At 38.3% G+C, this 19,954-nt stretch overlaps 2 protein-coding genes across 6 annotated transcripts in view; both read left to right on the top strand.

The window, feature by feature from the left end:
• The window catches only part of LOC149113556 (uncharacterized), an 87,722-nt gene extending 82,386 nt beyond the window's left edge, over positions 1–5,336 (top strand). Inside the window, exons 4-6 of the mRNA XM_089286097.1 lie at positions 4,472–4,594; positions 4,818–4,902; positions 5,226–5,336. Coding sequence (XP_089142223.1) covers positions 4,472–4,594; positions 4,818–4,902; positions 5,226–5,295 — 278 coding nt within the window. The 3' untranslated portion in view covers positions 5,296–5,336. The remainder of the gene's footprint in view (positions 1–4,471; positions 4,595–4,817; positions 4,903–5,225) is intronic.
• A 565-nt stretch (positions 5,337–5,901) lies between these two features.
• LOC110062732 (uncharacterized) overlaps positions 5,902–19,954 on the top strand; it is a 39,164-nt gene continuing 25,111 nt past the window's right edge. Inside the window, exons 1-7 of one of the 5 annotated variants that reach the window (XM_089286098.1) lie at positions 5,902–6,407; positions 10,106–10,153; positions 11,924–12,003; positions 12,328–12,375; positions 13,196–13,341; positions 14,761–14,860; positions 19,733–19,893. In XM_089286098.1, coding sequence (XP_089142224.1) covers positions 11,959–12,003; positions 12,328–12,375; positions 13,196–13,341; positions 14,761–14,827 — 306 coding nt within the window. In that variant the 5' untranslated portion in view covers positions 5,902–6,407; positions 10,106–10,153; positions 11,924–11,958 and the 3' untranslated portion in view covers positions 14,828–14,860; positions 19,733–19,893. The other 4 variants (XM_089286102.1, XM_089286099.1, XM_089286100.1 and 1 more) reach the window with 4 other exon arrangements.

The raw sequence follows: 19,954 nt of genomic DNA, 5'->3' as shown, positions 1-19,954 counted from the left end.
ATCACCCTCCGCGTAGGGCGGTCTCGGCCATTTTCTAGTCATAATCACTAAGGGAGTTAATATGTCGGCCAGAATACTAGTAAGTAAGCGATGAAAATGTTTTCCTCTTTTCGTTTTACTGAAAACCAAAGCGTTCTCGAATTAGTTTAGAGTCCCTAGGGCTGACAAATATCGCCTAAGTTCCTGGAAATTGGCCCAAAGCTGGTCAAAATCACGCTGCGCGTTGGCCGGTCTCGGCCACTTTCTATAATATGTCGCCCAGATTGGGCATAAGTAAGCGTTAAAAAAATTTTCCTCTGTCCATTTCACTGAAAACCAAAGTCTTCTAGAATTAGTTTAGGGTCACTAGGGCTAAGAAATATTGCCCAAGTTCCTGGAAATCGGCCCAAAGCTGGACAAAATGACGCTGCGCGTAGGGCGGTTTCGGCCAGTTTGTAGTCATAGTTACTAAGGGAGTTAATATGTCGGCCAGAAATCTGCTAAGGAAGCGTTCAAAAATTTTTCCTGTGTTCTTTTCACTGGAAACCATAGTCTTCTCGGATTAGTTTAGAGTCTCCTGGGCTCAGAAATATCGCCCAAGTTTTTGGAAATCAGCCCAAAGCTGGTCAAAATGACGCTACGCGTAGAGCCGTCTTGGGCACTTTCTAGTCATAGTCACTAAGGGAGTTAATATGTCGGCGAGATTGCTCCTATGTAAGCGTTCAAAAATATTTCGTCTGTCCATTTCACTGAAAACCAAAGTCTTCTCTAATTAGTGTAGAGTCTTTGGGGCTGGGAAGTATCGCCCATGTTGCTGGAATTCGGCCCAAAGCTGGTCAAAGCAGTCTGCGCGTAGACGGGTCTCGGCCACTTTCTAGTCATAGTCACTAAAAGAGTTAATAATTCGGCGAGATTGCTCCTAAGTGAGCGTTGAAAAACTTTTCCCCTGTCCATTTCACTGAAAACCAACGTCTTCTGGAATTAGTTTAGAGTCCATTAAGCTGGGAAACATCGCTCAAGTTCCGGCAAATCGGCTCAAAGCTGTTCAAAATTATTCTGTGCGTTGAGCGGTCGTGGCCACTTTCTAGTCATAGTCACTAGCGGAGTTAATATTTCGGGCAGGTTGCCCCTAAGTGAGCGTTTTTTCCTCTCTCCATTTCCCTGAAAACCAAAGTCTTTTCGAATTAGTTTAGAGTCCCTAGGGCTGGGAAATATCACCCAAGTTGGTGGAAATAGGCCCAAAGCTGCTCAAAATCATGCTCTACGTAGGGTGGTCTCGGCCACTTTCTAGTCATAGTCGCTAAGGGGGTTAATATGTCTGCCACATTGCTCCTAAGTAAGCGTTCAAAATTTTTCCTCTGTCCATTTCACTGAAAACCAAAGTCTTCTAGAATTAGTTTAGAGTACCTTAAGGTGGGAAATATCGCCCAGGTTCTGGGAAATCGGCTCAAATATGCTCAAAATCACTCTGTGCGTTGACCGGTCGTGGCCACTTTCTAGTCATAGTCACTAAAGGAGTAAATATTTCGGCCAGATTGCTCCTAAGTAAGCGTTCAAAAATTTTTCCTCTGTCCATTTTACTGAAAGCGAAAGTCTTCCCGAATTAGTTTAGAGTCCCTAGGTCTGGGAAATATCACCTAAGTTCGTGGAAATAGCCCTGAAGCTGGTCAAAGTCAAGCTGCGCGTAGGCCGGTCTTGGGCACTTTCTAGTCATAGTCACTAAGGGAGTTAACATGTCGACGAGATTGCTCCTAAGTAAGCGTTCAAAAATATTTCCTCTGTCCATTTCTCGAATTAGTTTAGAGTACTTAGGGCTCTTGAATATTACCCAAGAGTCTGGAAATCGGCCCAAAGTTGGTCAAAATCACGCTGCGCGTTGGGGGGTCTCGGCCACTTTCTAGTCATAGTTACTAAGGGAGTTACTATGTCGGCCCGATTGCTCCTAAGTAAGAGTTTAAAAATTTTTCCTCTGTCGGTTTCACTGAAAACAAAAGTTTTCTTTAATTAGTTTAGAGTCCCTTCAGCTGGGAAATATCGCTCAAGTTCTTGCAAATTTGCCTAAAGTTGATCAAAATTACGGTTCACGTAGGCTGGTCTCGGCCACTTTCTAATCATAGTCATTAAGGGAGTTAATATGTCGGCCAGATTGCTTGTAAGGAAGCGTTCAAAAATTTTTCCTCTGTCCATTTCACTGAAAACCAGTCTTCTCGAATTAGTTTAGAGTCCCTAGGGCTAAGAAATATTGTCCTAGTTGCTGGAAATATGCCCAAAGCTGGTCAAAATTACGCTGCGCGTAGGCGGGTCTCCGCCACTTCCTAGTCATAGTCACTAAGGGAGTTAATATGTCGGCGAGATTGCTGCTAAGGAAGCGTTCAAAAATTTTTCCTGTGTTCTTTTCACGGGAAACCATAGCCTTCTCGAATTAGTTTAGAGTCTCCTGGGCTGAGAAATATCGGCCAAGTTTTTGGAAATCGGCCCAAGGTTGGTCAAATTGACCCTGCGCGTAGGGAGGTCTTGGGCATATTCTAGTCATAGTCACTAAGGGAGTTAATATGTCGGCGAGATTGCTCCTAAGTAAGTGTTCAAAAATATTTCCTCTGTCCATTTCACTGCAATCCACAGTCCTCTGTTCGTTTCACTGAAAACCAAAGTCTTCTGGAATTAGTTTAGAGTCCCTAGGGCTGAGAGATATCGCCTAAGTTCCTGGAAATTGGCCCAAAGCTGGTCAAAATTACCCTGCGCGTAGGCCGGTCTCGGCCACTTTCTAGTCATAGTCACTAAGGGAGTTAATATGTCGGCCAGATTGCTGCTAAGGAAGCGTTGAAAAGTTTTTTCTGTATGCGTTTCACTGGAAACCATAGCCTTCTCGGATTAGTTTAGAGTCTCCTGGGCTGAGAAATATCGCCCAAGCTTTTGGAAATCGGCCCAAAGTTGGTCAAAATGACGCTGCGCGTAGGGCCGTCTTGGGCACTTTCTAGTCATAGTCACTAAGGGAGTTAATATGTCGGCGAGATTGCTCCTAAGTAAGCGTTCAAAAATATTTCGTCTGTCCATTTCACTGAAATCCAAAGTCTTCTCGAATTAGTTTAGAGTACTTAGGGCTCTTGAATATTACCCAAGAGTCTGGAAATTGGCCCAAAGTTGGTCAAAATCACGCTGGGCGTAGGGCGGTCTCGGCCACTTTCTAGTCATAGTTACTAAGGGAGTTAATATTTTGGCCAGATTGCTACTAAGTAAGTGTTCAAAATTATTTCCTCTGTTCATTTTAGTTAAAACCAAAGTTTTCTCGAATTGGTTTAGAGTCCCTAGGGCTGGGAAATATCGCCCAAGTTCCTGGAAATCGGTCTAAAGCTGGTCAAAATCACGGTGCGCGCAAGACGGCTCGGCCACTTTCGAGTTCATAGTCACTAAGGGAGTTAATATGTCGGCGAGATTGGTCCTAAGTAAGCGTTGAAAAATTTTTCCTGTCTCCATTTCACTAAAAACCAAAGTCTTCCCGAATTAGTTTAAAGTCCCTAGGGCTGGGAAATATCGCGCAAGTTGCTGGAAATCGAACAAAGCTTGTCAAAATCAGTCGGCGCGTAGGCCGGTCTCGGCCACTTTCTAGTCATGGTCACTAAGGGAGTTAATATGTCGGGCAGATTGCGCGTAAGTAAGCGTTAGAAAATTTTTCCTCTGTCCATTTCATTGAAAACCAAAGTCTTTTCGAATTAGTTTAGAGTCCTTAGGGCTGAGAAATATCACCCAAGTTCCTGGAAATCGTTTCAAAGCTGGTCAAAATCACGGTGCGCGTGGGGCGGTCTTGGCCACTTTCTAGTCATAGTCCTTAACAGAGTTAATATGTCGCCCAGATTGCTCCTAAGGGAGCGTTCAAAAATTTTTCCGCTGTGCATTTCACTGAAAACCAAAGTCTTCTCGAATTAGTTTAGAGTATGTAGGGCTAGGATTTGTAAATACAAACTGAAACAGTTTTTACTTAACCATTTGTAATTTTAGGTAGCAGTAGATTTTTAATCCTAGTTCTAGTTTTAAACCTTAGTTTTAGTATCACGTTTTAAGCTTTTATTATTTTTGTATTTTAGACATTTAATAATATTCTGGACTTTTAGTTTTTAGAGGACCATCCTGAAAACCACCTGTAGGTGATTGGAGGCCTCCTCTTAAAATATTAGTTAATTGTTATTATTATTATTATTATTATTATTGTTATTATTATTGTTATGATTATTATTATTATTATTATTATTAATATTATTATTCTTATTATTCTTATATTTACCTATCCCTGATCTTTATTTACCTCATCCATGATAAAAACAGCAAGTGGACACACGCTACTGTATCCTTTTTACTGAAGTAGTCTTTTTCCACCCTTTGCTATCGGGAGAGGACTAATTGTTCCAGTTACCTGCAGAGAAAATTTTAATGGAACTTTTATTCCATATTTTGCACAACATTTTCCCAACAATTGCTGATTGTTATTTCCTTTTAGTAAGCAACTTGTCATCAAAGCCAGTTTCATGGATGTTAACGTGGGAAGAATGGGGAGCGTTTGGATTCTACCCAAGCCAAGTACTGAGTGGACTATTAACAAGGTACTGTGATATTATCTCCGGTAAAACTTTCTTTTTAGTGACGTGCAATTTAGAAAATATAGACACTGGTATCTGTAGCAGGGGCAGCAGAGACAGCCTATCAGGCTATCATTTTTACGAAGCAAATCAAGTTGATGTCTCAGTACAAATGAATAATATACTAACACTGAATTGACTTTTACGCCCTGCTAGATATCCGAAACGCCGTTTAACTATAAAATATTTGTTTTGTTTGTGAATCAGATAGTGGTTGCGAATGGGGAGGAAACAGTAACTGCAAACTACAATCAAGTGATCCCCGCATGGAATCTCAGCTCGAAGACCAAACGTAAGTACTGATGCAACTGATGCAACTGATGCAACTGATGCAACCTTGCTACAAGAAGAAACTAAACAAATTCTAATGGTCATGTGTCTACTTTAAAACTCGTACTTCATAAGTTTCAACTGTCGCCCACAAGCTTGTTTGGTACCAAGTGAGTTTACTTGACGAATCCAGCCAATATGAAGCATCTGCTTTCCACCTAGCCGTGTGAATTAAAATGAAAAAAAAACCACATCTTTATAATGCTTAAAATGATTAAATTTCGCAACAATGCAAAGAGCTATTAATTACCAGTTAAGTGAGATTATTTTCATTTTGGTTTGCAGCTTTTTCACGGAATGGGGCATAACGGTCAGTGGAATGGAAATGAAGAGAAGTGTACATGAATTGCCATGAAAGGGAAGAGTGAAAAAATAAAGAGTTTATGTAATTGAAAATTGAATCACTTTCTTTAAATTCAAGTCTCAAATTTCTCGAATGCCTACTCTAGCGACATAACGACATAATGAAATAACGGCACAATCGCTTATGTCGCATCTGAAAATCGACATAAAAATATGAGGAAAAGATCAGTTTTTTCCTTATGCCGTTATTTTCATGCTGGTATGTTGCTATTATGTCATTATGTCTGGATCAGTAACACTGTAAACATAACGACATCATCATCATCATCATTATCATCATCAGTATTATTATTATTATCATTATCATTATTATTATCATTATCATAATCGTATCTATAACAGAATTCTTGACCGTGATTGGTTATCGATCCGCGCACCTGTTTGTCACGTAATCGGCGCGCGATCACCTGGGTGTCCAATTACAGGTATCTAATTTGAATTTTTTGTAATTTGACACCTGTAACTGGATACCCACGTGATTCGCAAGTCAATTATGCGCACTTAATGATTTCTTTGCAATGTTTCGTACAGTTTTCAAAACTTATGAAAAGCGCTACATACGTTTTCGCTCAAAAGAAGTTCTCAAAAGACATTTTTAATTCCGAAATTTGTTATAGATACGATTAATTGGTAATGGGACCTCGTGTTGTACAATTCAGGGAGCGCGCAGCAATGATTACATAAGGCTGGTTTTCACTAGCGCCTAAGAATAAGTATAAGGTGACACACGCAACCAGTAATATAACGTGTGAAGATTGGACTAGTCCGTTATCGGACTTATCGGTCGGCCCGGGTCGGTCGGCTATCGGTCGCTTGTTGGCCTTCACGCGCCGGGAATAATTTTCTCTCTCAGCGGTCTTTCTCGACACACAAGGTTTGCACGTCATGTGTTGGCACACAAATTGTACAAAGATGGCGCGGACGTTTTCGAGCAGAGGATAAGACATCAATGCGAAGAGTAAAAAGACAAAAAGAACGCGGCTGGTCCATCAAAGTCTACCGATTTTTCACATACTTGGAAGAGGAGAAGTCTCACGGCAGATGTTATTGACCTATCTTTGGAAAACATGGAGAAAGGAAAGCCAAGATCTAAACGGCTAAGAGGTAGTAGTAGTAGTAGTAGTAGTAAACCTATTTTAAGCTCAGATTAAAGAGTAGCACGTATTCGCTAGTATCTCCGAGAAATTAGATAAAATAATAGAAAAATAGTACAAATATATAATCCACTATATAATATATAAGCAGGCAAAGATAAAAAGTGAGACTACTAATGAATTAATTAACAAAGTCAATACAATTTGCCAAATCGACATATTTTCTAAAGTAGGTTATGCTAGCGGTAGTTCTTAGGTCATCATTTAACATGTTCCACAATAATAACTTAAATCTTTTTTGATATGCCATTTATGTGCATAGTACAAAGTTGTACTCTGCTGTATACCATGTATTGGAATCTGAACAATTCAAGTTTTGGTTAAGTTTAATGAGGTAGGGGTGTAATATCAACCCTCCAAGTTAACTTTTTTCTTTAGTGGCCATTTGGCCACTGACTGTTCAGGTTTGGTCACCAGTGAAAAATTTTAGTCGCCAAAATATATGCATAAATTAATAATTAATTAATAATAAATAATAATCTTATCATTATCTAACTGTATTATTAATAACATTTTCCTTGAACCACCAAGTAAATTGAAGTCCCGTTCAGTGAAAGAACTACCTAATGTTGATTCAAATATGCTTTTATTGGAATGACTGATTATCAAATGGGAATGAAAATTAAGAAAAAAGGTCGCTTCACAAAACACAGAAATATTTGTGTATATCATTTATAATTCACACAACAGGAGCAGTGCAAACAACACAGATTATACCAAGTTAAAATAAGATAGCCTCATTCGCAGCTGAATGGTGGAAAGTTTTCCAATGTTTATCAAGGCGGCATCAAATTCTTGCCGAGACCATAAAGTGAACACTATTTTTACTTTATCACTTATGATCTTTTTTAAATGTTCAACCTCGTTTTCTGCTTGAATAAGCAAACGATATAAAACTTCATCTGAAAATTAAAGACTGTATTGAAATGGACAAAAAAGTTCACGCTCAAATTGTTTGTCGTTTTGAATTTGATATGCGAACCGCGGAACGCGAATACTCAACGCGAAAATACTTTCACAAGTTTTAGGGCAATCACTAAGATGGATATTTTGTATTGATGAAATCTTTGACAATTTAAAATAAACCCAGGTTTGTTCACACAAGTGAAATTTATGTACAACTGCGAGCCACTTTTCATCACAGTTTGTTTTTTTATTTATAGAATCCCCCATGCTTGTGTTATCAAGTTTGCTGTAAAGTCAAATATTTTCGTGTCCACTGAAACAAAATACGTTTCTCAAATACATCTGGATGTTTCTCAGATATATTGTGGATCCTGTCACCATCAAGCTTTCCAAGCTTTTGCAATTCCTCTTCTTTTCGATGGCAAATGACCGGATTGCGTGTGTTGTCTCATGCTTCCAGGTAAAATTGTCACGTGCCAAAGTTCAGTCGAGTGGAATGAATTTTGTCACGTCCCAAGCTCAACTGAATGCATTTCCTTGATCTTTGTCTACCGTGTAACATTTCATTTTATTCAGTCTCCATTTCTGTTGGTTAAAATCCCACAACAACTAACTTTGCAAAGTGAGTTCTTAATGCTTAGAACGTTTTTCTTTTCGCTCCGAATGATAATTCGCTCAAGCTCCTGACGCATAGGTCACGTTAATTTTAGTTGCCGAGCTGGCAACTTGCGTTCTCATTTAGTCGCCAGCTCCAAAATTCTAGTCGCCATGGCGACTAAAATGGTCGCAACTTGGAGGGTTGAATATGACACTTGTTTTTTTTTCAGGGGAGCAAATTTTTTTTAAAGAAATGTCTATTAATTTTCATTATACTTAATTCAAAATTTATCAATAAAACAGAAACTTGGTAGAAAAAGAGACCAACAATGCACAGTGCAGATCAAGTTTGTGGACCTTTTACAATAACAGAGTGGGGTTTTAATTTTTGTATGCACCATTTGTCAGTTGTTGATAAACTGGTCGGTCTCAAGAGGTTTTTTTGTGTTTAATGGTTTTGCTGTTGTGAAGAGGTGGCCACTGTAGTGAGATTAAAATGACAGTGAATGTATGGACTGTCTGCTGGGCCCGAAAAAAGGGGCCATTGAGGTTCAACTGTACTTCAAATTTGTTTGAATGGAAGTACCTCAGCCTTTTTACAGACAATTTTAGAGACAGTTATCTGCAGTTTTATTGTTTCAATCCTCATTTGTATTCATTTGACCCATTCTTTTGACTTTTTCATGAAAAACATATACCTCCAATAATGGTTGTTGTTGTCCATGCAAATGTTACGCCCTCAGTGTGCAAAGAGCATTGGCTAGGGACAAATTACAAATTACGAATTAGGTTATTTACAATTAAAATAATAAGAGTGATATGTGAAAATATGGGTAATCCTAGAAAGGTATGCAAAAGGGGTAGATTTTCTGTCAAAATGGTATACAAAAGAGTAAGGGGTAGGACCTCGGGACAGAGCCTTGCTGTCTAATACTTTCTAGAGTGTCAGTCTCATCTGGGATTGCTAGGAAATAAGTTAATTAACCCCCAGTCTTCATGCCTTGTCCAGGTTGCTGGTGAGTGTAATTTGGTTGTTATACAAATGTATGACCAGTTTGTTTTGTTCCTTTGATGGTGTCAGTCATTTCTTTACCGTTCTGTCTGAGCCTGGAGGCTTTCCATAAACCCTCCACTTCTTCCTATCTTTGTAGCAAAGACGCCTGAAGAAATTGTTTGCTGTATTTTGCTAGAGGGGAGTGGCAGTGGATAATCTTAAGCATACTAAGCTGAGATGAGCTTAAGTTTATTTTGCCATCTGGACCTTTTTTGTAGGCTGTTGTTTGTTCATTGTATCACTTCTTTCCACCAAATTTCTGTTTCAGTTTTAAGCACACCTTGCATTGTTTTGCCAGCTAACTACATCAATTCTCAATTGTATGTGTTAAAGATTGTCCATTGTCTTTCCTGGAGATTTTTGCTGCTTCAGCCAAAACAGCTACAATACTACCATTAATAGTGGAGCTTCAATGACCTTAAAGGCTGCCAAGTGTAGCCTTATACTCATATAGGAAAGAAAAGGAAACCCATGAATTGATTTTCTCGTAGTTATCATGGCTAGCAGTATTGGTTGTGGACATGGATGTGTACGCACAATGGTGGTGGCATTGGACCACAGGGTCATGTCAGGTTAACTTTTTGTAAAGAGGGCCAGGTCATTCAGAAGCCAGTTAACTTTAACCCAGGATTAAATGTTAACCAAAGTATAAATTTTTCTTATATACAGTAGGCCATGTTCAATATATCAATATTCTGACATGGCTCTGAGGCTTTTGGGTCAAAATTGTAAATTGTAAATTTTCTCTCTCAATTCCGAAAAGAGACTTTGATACAAAGGAAACAACACCAAATATAAAAGTTTTATTGCTTTTGTTTTGTGTATTTTGAGATTAATTACACTCAAAACAGAAGGCCAAACAATATACATGGACATAAAAAACCTCATTGCAAAGTTACAAAACTCAAATCAAAATTCTCGCTAATCCTGGATTAGCTTAATCGGGCTTTGAACAACCCGGCCCAGGAGCTCTGCTTTTAGGCTTGGCTAAATCTATATATGTTAACTTATTTGACCAGAAGTTACATGTATGGTTTACAAAATACCATGTTTCCTTTTTCCTTCATTTAATTTCTTTTTATACCTTGTAGTGTTGTGAAAAATGCAGACTGAGAAATATGCTGTGCAGAGTGTCTGAGGTAAGAAAGTGATGTTGTAAATAACCTGGTTAAAGGAAACTGTCATTTTATAGAGCAAGTATGCTTTTCAATATGTATATATGTGACCTCTCGTGTGAATATGTACACTAACAGATATCCGTTCAACGGTCAAAATAAAGGGCTAACAAACAGCTAATGAATGGATGAGAAACGGATGTTTCAGCGGCTTAAAATGGTTTCAAACATTGTTTGAACGGCCATGGAAAAATTTGGATCGGATGTTGTAAACATTCAATCAGCATGGGAAAAATTGTGAACGGGTAATGCTAGCCATTTTGAACATATAATGCCAGCTGTTCAACTGATTAATGAAGAATTTTGAATGGATGATACCAGCCGTTTGAACAGCTAACAAAAAATTTGGAACGGATAATGCTAGCTGTTAGAACGGCTTACAAAAAATTTCGAATGGATGATGCTAGCCGTTTGAACTGCTAATGAAAAGTGTCGGACGGATGATGCCAGCTGTTCAAAGGGCTGACAAAAAAATTTGAATGGATGACACAAGGTGTTGGAGCTGCTAAAGAAATACTTTCCAACGGATGATGCCAGCCTGTTCAAACTGCTACAGAAAAATTTGAAATGGATGATGCCAGGCATTCGAACTGCCGAAGAAAAGGGTTCATATTGAATGACTCGTAATAAACAACTCAGCAGCTAAATGCAGGAGATCTTGTTGTTTTGATTCAGGAAGTGTTTTTTGCTCCCCTTTTCTAAGTCTGTAGCTATAATTCTTATCAGACACTCCTTCATTTCTTCTTTTGAAACTTGACAAAACTTTGAAATGGACACCAAAAGCTTTTAACAGAATAAGAACCACAATAATTGTTTTCCATGATGGACCCAATCTCTTCGCAAACCTGCTGAAATTTGCATACCACTTGTGCATGACCTGTAATGCAAGTTTTGTTATAGAGATCAGGCACTTTGACAGAACTCAATAGAAAACAACAATAATATTACTATATGTTAAAACCGGAGCAAGAATCAGTCATGACAGCTCTTTTAGCTGGAAGAGCTGTTCTGGCATTTTTGCCCAGAGCATGAAAAGTCTAATTTATCAAATGTTAGTTCATGCAAGGAACTATGAACTGAGCAGGAATACATTTGATTCTTATTATTCCATCCTTGAAGAGTGTAGTTGACGAACTGCTGCGGGAGATGGAATCACTTAGCTGAACGGAGTATTATACAGTCTGCATTTAAGATTTCTTTTCAAGAACACTTGTTGCTGATAAAAAACAGTACAATGTACCTTGCACACTTTTGACACTTAATGTATTCACTTGTACTGATGTAGTCACTAATTTGGGATAAAGTGGTCCATGTTTGATGCGCAGTATGTTGTATTCTTGGGCAAGACAGTTCTCTACAGTTGAATTGTTTGGGCAATGTGACAAAGGTTAAATTTGTTGGACATGGACATTATTCAGAATGACTGCCTCCACCAAACCATGCTTTTTCTAAGCATGCATGCTGACCAGCGTTGTTGTGTTGTGTTGCGATCTGGACACTGTTTATTACCAGCTTTATGCAGTTTTATATTCAGAAAATATGTAAAGTTCAATAAAGGATAGAGGTGAAGCGAAGATGGCCAATGATAAAGTCATGTCGATTTTATAAACTACATGAATGCATAGTTTATATTGGTAATTAGGTGGCCGTGTTTTCTTGAGCAATATGAAATGAACCCAAAAACTTCATAATCTATGTCAAAACTAATGTCATAATTGTATGATTTGTGTATAGTGGAGATGAGCTGTTACTCGCAGTGATGATCTTCAATGGAGTGTGTGGGATTGCTCAGCTGTTTCACATTTAAAGAAAAGGTAGAGTTCTGTATTCAGTCACTAGCATGTGAGATTGTAACTGCTTTCCTGTTATAGACTTTTGTTTTTATGAGATAGTGTAAGGGGAAGTAAGAAGCTGACAAAAGGGGTTGTAGCAAATTGATAGGTTTTTGTTGTTGTTATTCTTATGGCTGTCATCAAGTCCTAAGTCACCTGTTACCATGATCCTTGTGCCTGTAACAATAATGGTGCCTCGTGCAGGTGAATCACGTCTTTGTGATTTTATTGTAGCACTTTGAAGTTTCTATCAGTTTTGTGGCAGTTTTGCATGGGTAAAGTCACCTGATTTTTTTCTCTCGTAAGCAGATTGATGAATTGCCCAAACTGACAGGTCCGTTGAGACAAATGCAGGTAGGAATTGTAGAATTAGATGTTCAAATCACATATCAATTACTCTTGACTGGATGTCTGTTTTGTCATTTCTGTTTGCCTCTCTGACTATTTATCTGTCTGTCTGTCTGTCTGTCTGTCAGACTGCCATCTGGTGGTGCTGATCTAGTATGGCTTTACAATAGTCTACAGGTGTAGATGTTAATAATTATCTTAGCCTGTTTGTCAGTTACTCATGTAGATACATGTAGTTATACATTTGGCCAGACAGATGAATACACAGGCCGACAGACAGGCCGACAGACAGGCCGACAGACAGGCCGACAGACAGGCCGACAGACAGACAGACTTATAGACAGTCCATCATTCAGTCAGTTGTTTTGGTTTTGATCAGCCCCATAGTCAGTGAGACAATGACTCATCCTGCTAGTCAGTTAGTGTTTTGTCAGATTAGAGAGTTAGTTGTTTGAGTGATGATCAGTCTGTGAGTCAGATAAACAGTCAGTCTGTTCATCTGTCAGTCGGTCAGTCAGTCAGTCAGTCAGTTGGTTGGTCAGTCAGTCAGTCAGTTGGTCAGTCAGTTGTTCAGTCATACATTTGGTTGGTAAGTTAGTCAGTTAATCGGTCAGTCGGTTGGTCAGTCAGTCAGTTAGTCAGTCAGTCAGCCAGTCAGTCAGTCAGCCAGTCAATCAGTCAGATCATTGATCAGTCAATAATGGATGAATCAACTTGTTGAAGTATTGATACACGTATGTTGCAGACACTGTTCATTTTGCCCTCATTGCAGTACATTAAGTACATTTGTTTCATTCCAATCCTAACATTGTCTTTTTTTTTCAAGAATCTGCTCGGCGTATTGGAAAGGTTTCAGAAGAAGCTAAGCTTGAAATTGATGAAATTGAAACCTAGGTGGGGTCCTATTAACCACATAAATTATTGTGAATATGGTATTTCACCGGACAAATGGAGCATCATTTTCACCACAAGGTAATGATTCTTACAAAAATCTTCTGTTTAGAACTGCTGATTGTGTGAGTCCATGAGCACATTAGATCCTTTGTTAACTGACCCCACAACCTTTGTAGCTTTGAAAACTGTTGCTTTAAAATATAGGTTGATTGATTGATTGATAAAAGCGTTGGTGGAAAGTGCAGAAGATAGTCTAGAGTCTTTAAGAGGTGGCTTCAAGAATGCCTTCTGTTGCTAAGCGTAAGACTGAAGTGAACAGAGGTGGTTAAGAATGGCAATGTACTGCTCATTTTAGAGGACAGCAGAGGGGATTTTCAAGCAATGTGGTGTAATTTTTCGAATCAATAGCAACGTAGTTATGTGAACAAATTAAACTTTGTGGAATCGGAAGTGTAGCTGCTCTCATAAGTTTCTAATTCTATTTGTTGTCATAGTGTAACAGCTGTTGTTGTTTTGAGGCGAGGGGGATTGTTTCTGTTGTTTGTTTTATTGTTCTCTCAAAGGGTATCAAGCCATTGATTTGAGACCTTGCAAGTAGCTGCTACATGACCCTGTGAAATCGTCCATTTCTGTAGAATCTCTATATTTGAGTTTGCTTAAGTTATAGGGGAAGCTAAAAGACATTGAGTGTGGTTCCATGTGGGAGGGGCATTTCTTTCAATGTTTTAGTACACAATTCCATACTATTTGTATGAGATGTCATACCAAAATGATTTGGGATGTAGCTAAGAGCCGGCTTGAGCTTATTTCACCACCTGAAAGAAGGCTTATGAACACCTGGAATTTCACTAGAAATAACGATGTGGGTTAACTTTTAACCTGATCTTCAGTTCTCTTGCTTCCATCACCTAATTTGTGTAGATTGTTTAAGCTTACATGTAAACTGTTTCTTGCAATTTAGGTGATGAGGGAGTCTATAGAAAAGCAAAAAATGCTTGAATCTGTAGATCCCTAACTAGAAATAAGGAGCCAAAAATTTAAGCCTAGACTTGTTAATGAGCCAGCTTGGTTATTTCTTAGCTACATCTCTGAGTGCAGAACCAACATTGAGATATTGTATGCTGTGATGGTAAAAGCTAACATGGCTGGGAAAGTAAAGGCTGGATAGGTTAAATCCCCATATCAAGCTGGACATAATTAGTTAATTGACTCCTATTCTGGGCCCTGCCTGAGACGAGAGAGAAATTTTTGTACAAAATTTAATATAGAATTTTGCAGTTCCAGATTTACTCGCCCCAAGGAAAGTTGTTGGAAATTCTAAGGAGGAGGAGGGTTTTCAAAAGCAAACATGTTCAAAGCAAAGTATGAAGCTAAGCTGGAATTTCCATTGGAGCTGGAAGTTTCAAAACAAAAACCCTGTAAGAGGCAAATGGGCATTTTCTGGAACAACACAATTTCATTTTTTAGCTAAATCCATATGCTGTTCTTTTTGTTCAGGCAAAGAAGCTGGATGATAAAGTTTAAACTGACAATATTACCAAAAGGCACAGCCATGAGCAAGTGAACAGATGGACTGAAGGAGGGCAAAGATGAACAGGTGAGCTTTAGTTCAAGTCACAGTTGCTTTGGATTGTTGCAATCCTGTAATCTACCCTTCGAAGAATTATATTCTTGTGGAACTTAGAATTCAAGAAAATCCTTCAAATTGCCCAGGTTATTCATTCTTTTTTTTTGTAGTATTAGTAGTAATGTAGGCTGAATTTCAACAATCTCCTTGAGTTGCACACTCCAGAAAAGAGCACTAATGCCATCTGGCCATGTCATGTCACTGTTTGCTTTGATTATGCATTAAGTTAAACAAGTTAAGGCCTGCATTCAGTTTTTGAGGGCAAGATCACTTGAAGAAAGATTATACTAGGTGCAAAATTTTTTTACTGTCAAGTTAATCTGAGCTAACTGACTTGAAATGTGTGAGCTTATAATCAATTTCCAGCAACATTCTTAATGGTACTGTCCTGCTTTATGCTAGAGGAGTTCAAGATAATTTACGGCTCCAAAAAAATATACTTTTGATTGAAACCATTCTAGTCTGCAACAAAGGTAGCACGGAATGCAATAACAATATAGAATTAATGAAATGAAATGATACTGATTCGAAATGGACCTAATAGGAGCAAAAAAAGGCTGTCTTGATGTCTGATGACTATTCTAAAGTTGTGCACCATGTCCACGAATGTCATTATCAGATAGACTTTGACAACGTCCGATAACTTTAGGGAGAGACCCTTAGTTCTCTGAAGAGGTGGAGGGGAGGGGGTGGTGGCCAAGTTTTTTGGGCATGATTTTTTTCTCTCCCTTAGGTTGTACATGATGTTTTTTTTGGCTGGCAAAATTTTTTTTTAGCATCAAAAATAGGACCCAGATAGCAGAAAGCACGTACTCGATTTTTTTTTTTTTTTTGCCATAGCTCCCCTTGCGCGATTTTTGTTTTTTTTGTAAAAAAAATCTCTTAATCGGCGCGTCGGGGTATATTATGGACGGGTCAATGGATGAGTGAGTGAGTGAGTGAGTGAGTGAGTGAGTGAGTGCGTGCGTGCGTGCGTGCGTGAGTGATGTATGTATGTCACACCAATCAGATTGGCTCTACTATAAACAGCCAATCAAATTTCTTTTTGTAAAGGTAAATGGTATGTGAGAAGATTTGATCCCGATACAGTTTTACAACGGCCATATTTATTCTTCTATAAAAGAGGAGGAAGTATTCATATATTGGGCTTACTTCGACATTTTCTGTGGGGTAGGTTAGGATTTTGTGGGCGGGTTTGATAGTCATTTGCAACTGGATAATCAGTCAAAGAAACATAGTGTTTGGCATATAACTACGAGCATGGAATAAAGGTTGAGCGTTTCCCATCATATAAGTTTTTGAATTGAGTCTACTATGTTTAAGATCTGATATGAATGAAAAACAAGTTGATGTGGTTTCTATGATAGGATCAATTGTATTTTAGGTTCAAATCGTTTGCGTGTTGTATTGATACCGAAATATTGCTGCAGAGTCCGTAATGAATGTGCCAGGCGTGTCGTCAATTTCAGCATCCATTAAGTTTCACTGTGAAAAGCGAAGAGACTACGATTAATTTCGTCAAGAGAACAAAAAGATATTATTCTGTTTAATACGACTTTACAATTATAATGGGTTCTTGTTTAGTACTGGAATGAGAAGGTACGTTTTAATGAAACTAAATCTCTTCTCTTCAATGTTATCAGGGTTTTCGCTTATTCACATTAATAACCAACACGAATTTTAGTTGAAGAAAAAGCAAATTATTTTTGTTCAAGATAAGTTAAGTGAGGTATATGAAGTCTTGAGCGTTTTATTGTAATAAACACAAGGACTGCGGTAATTGAAAAATAAAGACTGACGTGTATTTTGCCGGTTTGTGATTTTTAGTCCGGTTTGGAGCGGAGTGTGACAGTTACATACATACATTGGGTTGTTTTAGAGTACATATTGTTCAGTGTGATGATGGCTAGTTATGAACGAGATAAGCCTTGTGTTTTGAAACAGTCCACGAGTTAATAGTGTGCAATTGGCACGAGATATTTTTATTTTTAGTTACAAAGGTAACTTGATACTTTTGTTTTTCACAAGGAGTAAATTCAATTAGAGGTCACGAATTGTCCCTTCTAGTTCTTAGGACATGTTTTAGAGGAGACGAGACTATTTAGATCTGAAACAGTTCTAACGTTTACAACAGTAAGTGCAGGTAACGATTGTTTTGTTCTTGTTGCATGCAAATATATTTTATTTGATGGGCATTTTATGACATTCTTCTCAGTCCGATATTTTTAAAGGTAAAAAGTATGAAAACTGTTCAAATGTTCTTTCAAAAATGCGTGGCACCAAGTTAAAGTACAATTTAATTAAATCAGACTTTCAACGTGTCAGAGAGGTTTTTTTCTCTTTCTTTCTATTTTCGGTGAAGTAGTATTGTTGCGTTGTGTCGTGTAAAAGGATAAACTTACGACTCGTATAAAATGCGAAAAGTTCTCTTAACTTGGGTATTTTTGAGCAAAAATCCTTCTTGGGGGTTGGAAGGGCTATGTGATCGGTGAGTGAGGGAGTTATGCGTGTGCGCGTGTCACACCAATCACAGTGTGGGTTGTATCAAAGAGCGAATCAAATTGCTTGTTAGAAAATAAGATGGTATCTTCATTAATCTGGAGACGTGTCAGATTACTGTAGTTTGTTCAGTCAAACATTTTATGGCTTACTATTTAGTTATCTGACCATTACCGATGTAACATCGTATGTACATCATAAATTCCCAGTTTCTTTCTTGCTGTACATCGCAACCAAAAAAAACTTGTCAAATTAACTAAATCAGTACTGTAAACAGTTCCATGAATGCTCTCCTATCTCCAAGACTTCACAAAAAAAAAAAATTCTTGCACGCCTTGCGTGCCTATGTTTTTCCAGCAGTTTTTGTTTCGTTTCCTCAGAAACGAAACGGGATTGTTTTCAGTTCAGGGGTGAACTATTTACATAGTGATTTGTAATATCCAATCAGATTAAAGTTCATAATTGTTAATGTAAATACGGCAGTTAAATGAGTTTGCTCTCCATGAGTTCTCGTAGCTCAGTGGATAGAGCGCCCGCCTGGTGTTCGGGAGGTCACGGGTTCGATTCCTGTCGGGGACTCAGAATTTTTCTTTGTCCCATGCTCGTGCCATGTTGATTAATTCACCTTCACATTTCATTACCGAGCTTAAAATTCACCATCTTTATTAACTTATCACTATGTTTATAATAGTTTTTAATTAGTTTTAATCAGTATTTAATTTGTGATTTTTACCTGATATTAGCGTTGTTTAGTTGTTAGCTTCTCATTAGTTATTAGGTGGAATACCTGTAAACTAGCCCTAAAGCTAAGCGTATATCCACGTTAAATAAAGCATTCATTCATTCATTTATTCATTCATTCAAGTAGAGACACCGCCACACTTCGCGATTTGTCCACCAATGCGATATTTTAAGCCGATGGAAGCAGTTAGTTTTGTTTAGTTCAACAAAGAAATGGTACTGTTTTCCGTTTCAGAGTGATTTATTGACATAGTGAGTATGAATGTTATCAGGGTAAACGCTTGTAATTCACAAGGTAAACATGTTCAGCAAAAGTAACTTCTCGAAACTAAATTTTTATCACTTCGTGACACGGAAAGAAAAGGAAATTAAAATGTCATGCAGGTAGAAATAATGTTCCTAAGTCTTACTGAAATGATGTATTCTAGAGAAACGAAGATATCTGTTTCCGTGCTTGATTTAAATGTGATTAAGATCACAACCACGGCGACATAATTTTGGTCAATCAGAACACGTGTCAGGAATAACAATCCCGCTCCTATTCTGTGGCTGCTTACGGGAAAAGAACACGCACTTGGTGCGTTTAGACGATACTACAGATTTGATATATTGTGGATGGTAACTAATTCATCATATTGAAATTTAATTAACGTTGGTATATTGCAAAATAGGCACAATATGGCTGTTTTATGAGGTGTTCTTCATATCGTAGGTGTTGACATTTTCCACATTTAGTTGAATTTTTCTAATTTTCCGCCACAATTCCAGTAGCTTTACTTCTTAGAGCGCGCTTTTAAAAAATAAGAAAATTTGTATTTCGACATACCGCTGCATTTCAAGAGCTGGTTTCCATGAAAACACCGATAGCATTTGTATTTTAGGTTCATAATATTTAAGCGAAAGTGGAGGAATAATTGCACAACTGTCGTCACACATGAGGCATCCTTTTTGAAAAAAAATATATACTGCGTCACTGACAACGAAACGTAGAGTACCGCATCCATTCGAATAAAGGACTGTTCGGCACAGAAATGGAAAAATTATACGTCAGATGCTTTTGCCTCTTAGCTTTATTTGGCCTCACACACAATACTTTGACTTTCTGAAAAATTTGGCAGGGCTGTGCGGCCCGCTTCCCAAAGCACTTACCCTATTAAGACCAACGTCAGCGATTTATCTAACCTATTTATGGCCTGACCCTTAAATTAATACCCTGTTTCAGACCTGCCGTAGTTCTCTTGTTCAGAATGATGTTAGAGGTATTGTGAATGGCTTTAGTTGCTGGTCGTATCAACAATGATGAAAAGAGTAGCTTCTTCTAAAAAAAACATACCTAATTCAAGACTAGAGTGCAAAAACCATATCCAGTTTGAGACCAAAATGACCAATATCGATACCCTACTTCTGACTAAAATGTCTTTAAAAAACATGTCCCTCTGTCGCTGGACACACCTATATAGCCGATATAAGGGGGCACCCCCCTCCCTAGGGCAGAGTCAAAGTGAAGTATCACAAGTAAATACATTTCGAAGCGCGTTGACTGTAATAACTGATACATGTGTAGACAACTTAAATTAATTAGCCCTTTCTCTTTTACTATAGGTTCAGTACTAAACCTCACCTGGACGAAAAACCCCAGGCTCTGGCAACTGAGCAGATCAGTGCAGGGCACGAAGTTCCCGGTGTTGTGGTCTGGTCTCTGCCCATTGTGCTGTTGAAATGCTCGGAGACATTAGCTGTTAAAGCTACTCTACAATCCGAGGGTAAATAAAGTATACTACTACTACTAGTGCGGTGCAAAGCGACGCATTAGCACATATCCCC

The sequence above is a fragment of the Orbicella faveolata genome, unplaced genomic scaffold (assembly GCF_042242905.1).
Source record: "Orbicella faveolata isolate gen_17 unplaced genomic scaffold, um_ofav_v1 contig_14, whole genome shotgun sequence".
NCBI lineage: Eukaryota > Metazoa > Cnidaria > Anthozoa > Scleractinia > Merulinidae > Orbicella > Orbicella faveolata.
The sequence above is the reverse complement of the archived record's forward strand: the minus strand, read 5'-3'. Positions and strand labels throughout refer to the sequence as shown.